At 44.3% G+C, this 3,430-nt stretch overlaps 1 protein-coding gene across 1 annotated transcript; it reads left to right on the top strand.

Annotated features, from left to right (window-relative positions):
• The first annotated feature begins 574 nt into the window (after window positions 1–574).
• FOXI1 (forkhead box I1) lies at window positions 575–2,720 on the top strand. Its single transcript, XM_009074465.1, has 2 exons — window positions 575–1,148; window positions 2,167–2,720. The coding sequence occupies exons 1-2, from the start codon at window positions 575–577 to the stop codon at window positions 2,718–2,720; spliced, it is 1,128 nt and encodes a 375-aa protein (XP_009072713.1).
• The last annotated feature ends 710 nt before the right edge of the window (window positions 2,721–3,430 follow it).

The following is a 3,430-nucleotide window of genomic DNA, read 5'->3' as shown; positions in this document are numbered from 1 at the left end:
TTTGCCTGTAGTACTGCCATTGCCTAGGGGGAAGTACAAGTAACTCTGCAATTAAAGTTACAAAAGGAAAAGGTCTGACCTTTTCTTTTTTCTTTTCTTTTTAAGTATATATATCCCTACTGTTTCACTGACTAATGGCAATGGCTTTTACATTCTGAGGTGTTATTAACGGCGGCACAAAACGACTCTTCTTTAATATGAAAAAAATGCTAAAGCTCCATTGTGAAAGGTAGAAAGAGTAGGATCTCTGAGTTTTAACTTCAAGTCACCTTAGGCTGTCTTTATGTGCATCATGTTAGTGGAAAATTCCTTCATTCATTTAAGAAGATAAACAGTTGTAACTTTCACGTTTGGTTGATGTGACATCGGCGACTGCCTGGGACTGCCAGCATTCCAAAAAGGATATCGTCCTCATCTGCAGCCACTCAGGGCTGTGGGGTGGAGCCTGCAGCACAGGCTGAAACATTTACAGGTGCATAAAAGTACCTAGGGAAGGGCACAGGTGATGCACCTGTCTCAGGAAAGGAGCACTAGCACAGGTGTGTCATAACTTATCAGCTGCCTGTGTTAGAGCATGAGCTTCTTCGACCCACAAACGCACTCTCCACCGCGCTGCAGCCCACAATTTCCAAACATCGGTCAAGAACCTCCAGAGATGAATATCTACTATGAGAACTTTTTCCATCCACAGAACATCCCTAGTCCACAGCGACCAAGTACCTTTGAGACAACGGACTACAACACCACTCCTAATCCTTACCTCTGGCTAAACGGACCTTCCATTACCCCACCACCATATCTCCCAGGATCCAATGCCAGTCCCTTCATTCCTCAGTCTTATGGGATGCAAAGGCAGCTCTTGCCTAACATGCATGGCTTGGGAGGAACTGACCTTGGCTGGTTCCCTCTCCCATCCCAAGAAGAGCTCATGAAGTTGGTTAGACCACCTTACTCCTACTCTGCACTTATTGCCATGGCTATCCATGGAGCACCTGACAAGAGGCTGACTCTGAGCCAGATCTACCAGTACGTGGCCGACAACTTCCCGTTTTACAACAAAAGCAAAGCTGGTTGGCAGAACTCCATACGGCACAACTTGTCTCTCAATGACTGCTTCAAGAAGGTGCCCCGCGATGAAGACGATCCAGGTATAGCTCTCTCCCCCCCTTTTCCCCTCTCTAGTTAAACTTGATTCATTTTAAGGTGCCTAATACATTGCAAAGAGACATAATAGCCTGTAATACCCTGTGCATATACACAGTGACACTTCTGTTTTCGAAGTTGTGAACTAGAGGGCAGCTGTGCATGGTTAAGGTGTGAATCAGTCTTGCTGTGAGATCTCTGCAGGGAAGGGCATTCTCTGCTGTTCTGGGTCTTCCTGAGATCAATGTGCTGAGCATGTGGCATGGAGGTGTTCTATCTAGGCAAGGTGCATTCCAGACCCATTTGGTGTAATGCATGACTTATGGCAAACTTAACTGGGAATTAATGGAAAAGGGATAAGCCAAATTGAGATTTGTCAAAGAAATCCAATAGCTTTAGGGAGTCAGCATTAATTCTCACGAGGAGAGCAGGCTGCTTTTATTTTGTTTGTTTCAAATAGTGTTGTCCTTGGAATCACACCTCTGCCATTTCCAACCACTTGGCTGATATGCTGTCAGATTATTCCTTTATTTATTGCTTTTTATCAGTAGCTGTTAAGAATCATTGGGAATATTTAAAACCCATTCAATTCTGCTACAACAAAGGGCCAAAAATCTGGTTCCATCTTGTTAGAAACCTATCCTATCCCACTGAATCCTGAGGAGCATCCCAGTATGGGATTTGATTACTCTCTGCTGTAAATTCAGAAGACCAGCTAGATATGGAAAACCTCCTTCCCTCACCAGGAAAAAACCAACAAAAAGCCCTCCCAATGGCTCCACTCATTGCTTTAGCTCTGTGAATAGTCAGGGCTAAAGGATACAGCCCAAAACTACAGTTTTTTTCTGAATTCGACAGAGTTCTGCTTTTGAGTGATTAGAAAATTCACATGTTTTGCTCATGCAATTGTTCTGTTTCTGTGAAATGAGAGAACCAGTGTAAAGCCCTGCATGACTGCTCTTTTCTGCTTGTGTGCATATTTTTAAACTAAAAATGTGCTTTCCCCCCCCCCCCCTTTGACAGGAAAAGGGAATTACTGGACTCTGGATCCCAACTGTGAAAAGATGTTTGACAATGGAAACTTTCGCAGGAAGAGGAAGAGGAAGTCTGACATTGGGGCTAGTGCTGCCACTCTTGCATCTGAGAAATCAGAGGATAGTACCATGGCTGGCAGCCCCAAAGCTGTAGAGCACCAGGATCTCTTGGAAAACTCATCACCTGGGACTGACAACTCACCTGAGAAAGAATCTCCACCTCCATCTTCCAGCAGCCCATGCCTCAGTAACTTCCTCTCCAGTATGACTGCGTATGTTAATGGCTCTACCTCAGGGAGCCGCTCGGTGCCTTTGGGACTCAACTCTGAACCCATTGACAAAATGGGACAGAATATGGTAGGCTTTAATTCCTACTCTCCACTCTCCAGTATCCCCAGCCATGGTGTGGGAGAGTGGTCCAATTCTATGCCTTCTGGTCACCTTGGCCACAGCAACTCTGTGCTCAACCAATTTAATACCCATTTTTACAACAGTATCAACACAAACAACACACTGTATTCCAGGGAAGGAACAGAGGTTTAAATGAAGGATTCTAAGGCACTAAAGTATAGTTATTTATGAGAGGCAATGATCTGTGGGCAGGTGATTAGCATCAGCCTGTTGTCCCTAGGACCCACACTGCATCCTTTCTTCTGACAGCCACAAACTTGTTACCCATTATACTTACTGAATTTACAAACATTCCACATTTGGCAGCTCCACATGAAAAATCAGGGATCATAACAACAAGAATAGTGAAAAGTTCTCCTCAGACACTGTGCTGTATTGCTGCCATCCAGGGTCCTCTACAGATGTCCTTGAGAGTTACTGCTTGCCTTAGGCATGAAGCTCTCTCTGGCATGGCACTAATATTGCTATGCTGCTTTAAGTGCTAAAAGAAATGTGGTTGGATCTTTAAATATCCTCTGTTGCTGGTGTAGGCTGCCTGTACTAGACATGTTTAGCAAGTTCTTGTTTGGCCAAAGCTATTCTGAACACTGAAGGGTACACAATAAAAACTACTGTATAGTAACAACTGACACTTGAATGGTGAGTGCTGTCTTTGGTTTTCTCTCATACTAGAGCTGACATTGTCTAATGTCTCACTCCCTTCCAACCCCAAGGGGAATGTGGCTGTGAAGCAAGTTAGCATCATCATGGACACAACAGGAATTTTGAAGCTGAAGGAAAGCGTGACAAAATCCAGTGGAATTGTCTTCTGCTGGTGCAGTTGGATCTTAGTTTTCAATTCT

The sequence above is a fragment of the Acanthisitta chloris genome, unplaced genomic scaffold (genome assembly GCF_000695815.1).
Source record: "Acanthisitta chloris isolate BGI_N310 unplaced genomic scaffold, ASM69581v1 scaffold18345, whole genome shotgun sequence".
In the NCBI taxonomy this organism is placed as follows: domain Eukaryota; kingdom Metazoa; phylum Chordata; class Aves; order Passeriformes; family Acanthisittidae; genus Acanthisitta; species Acanthisitta chloris.
This window is presented reverse-complemented; position numbering and strand designations above follow the sequence as displayed.

Excerpts from the sequence above, each read along its gene's own strand:
- FOXI1 (XM_009074465.1), top strand. The coding sequence starts at position 575 with ATGAGCTTCTTCGACCCACAAACGCACTCTCCACCGCGCTGCAGCCCA. Across the intron at positions 1,149-2,166 it reads CCGCGATGAAGACGATCCAG|GAAAAGGGAATTACTGGACT; the intron begins GTATAGCTCTCT and ends CCCCTTTGACAG.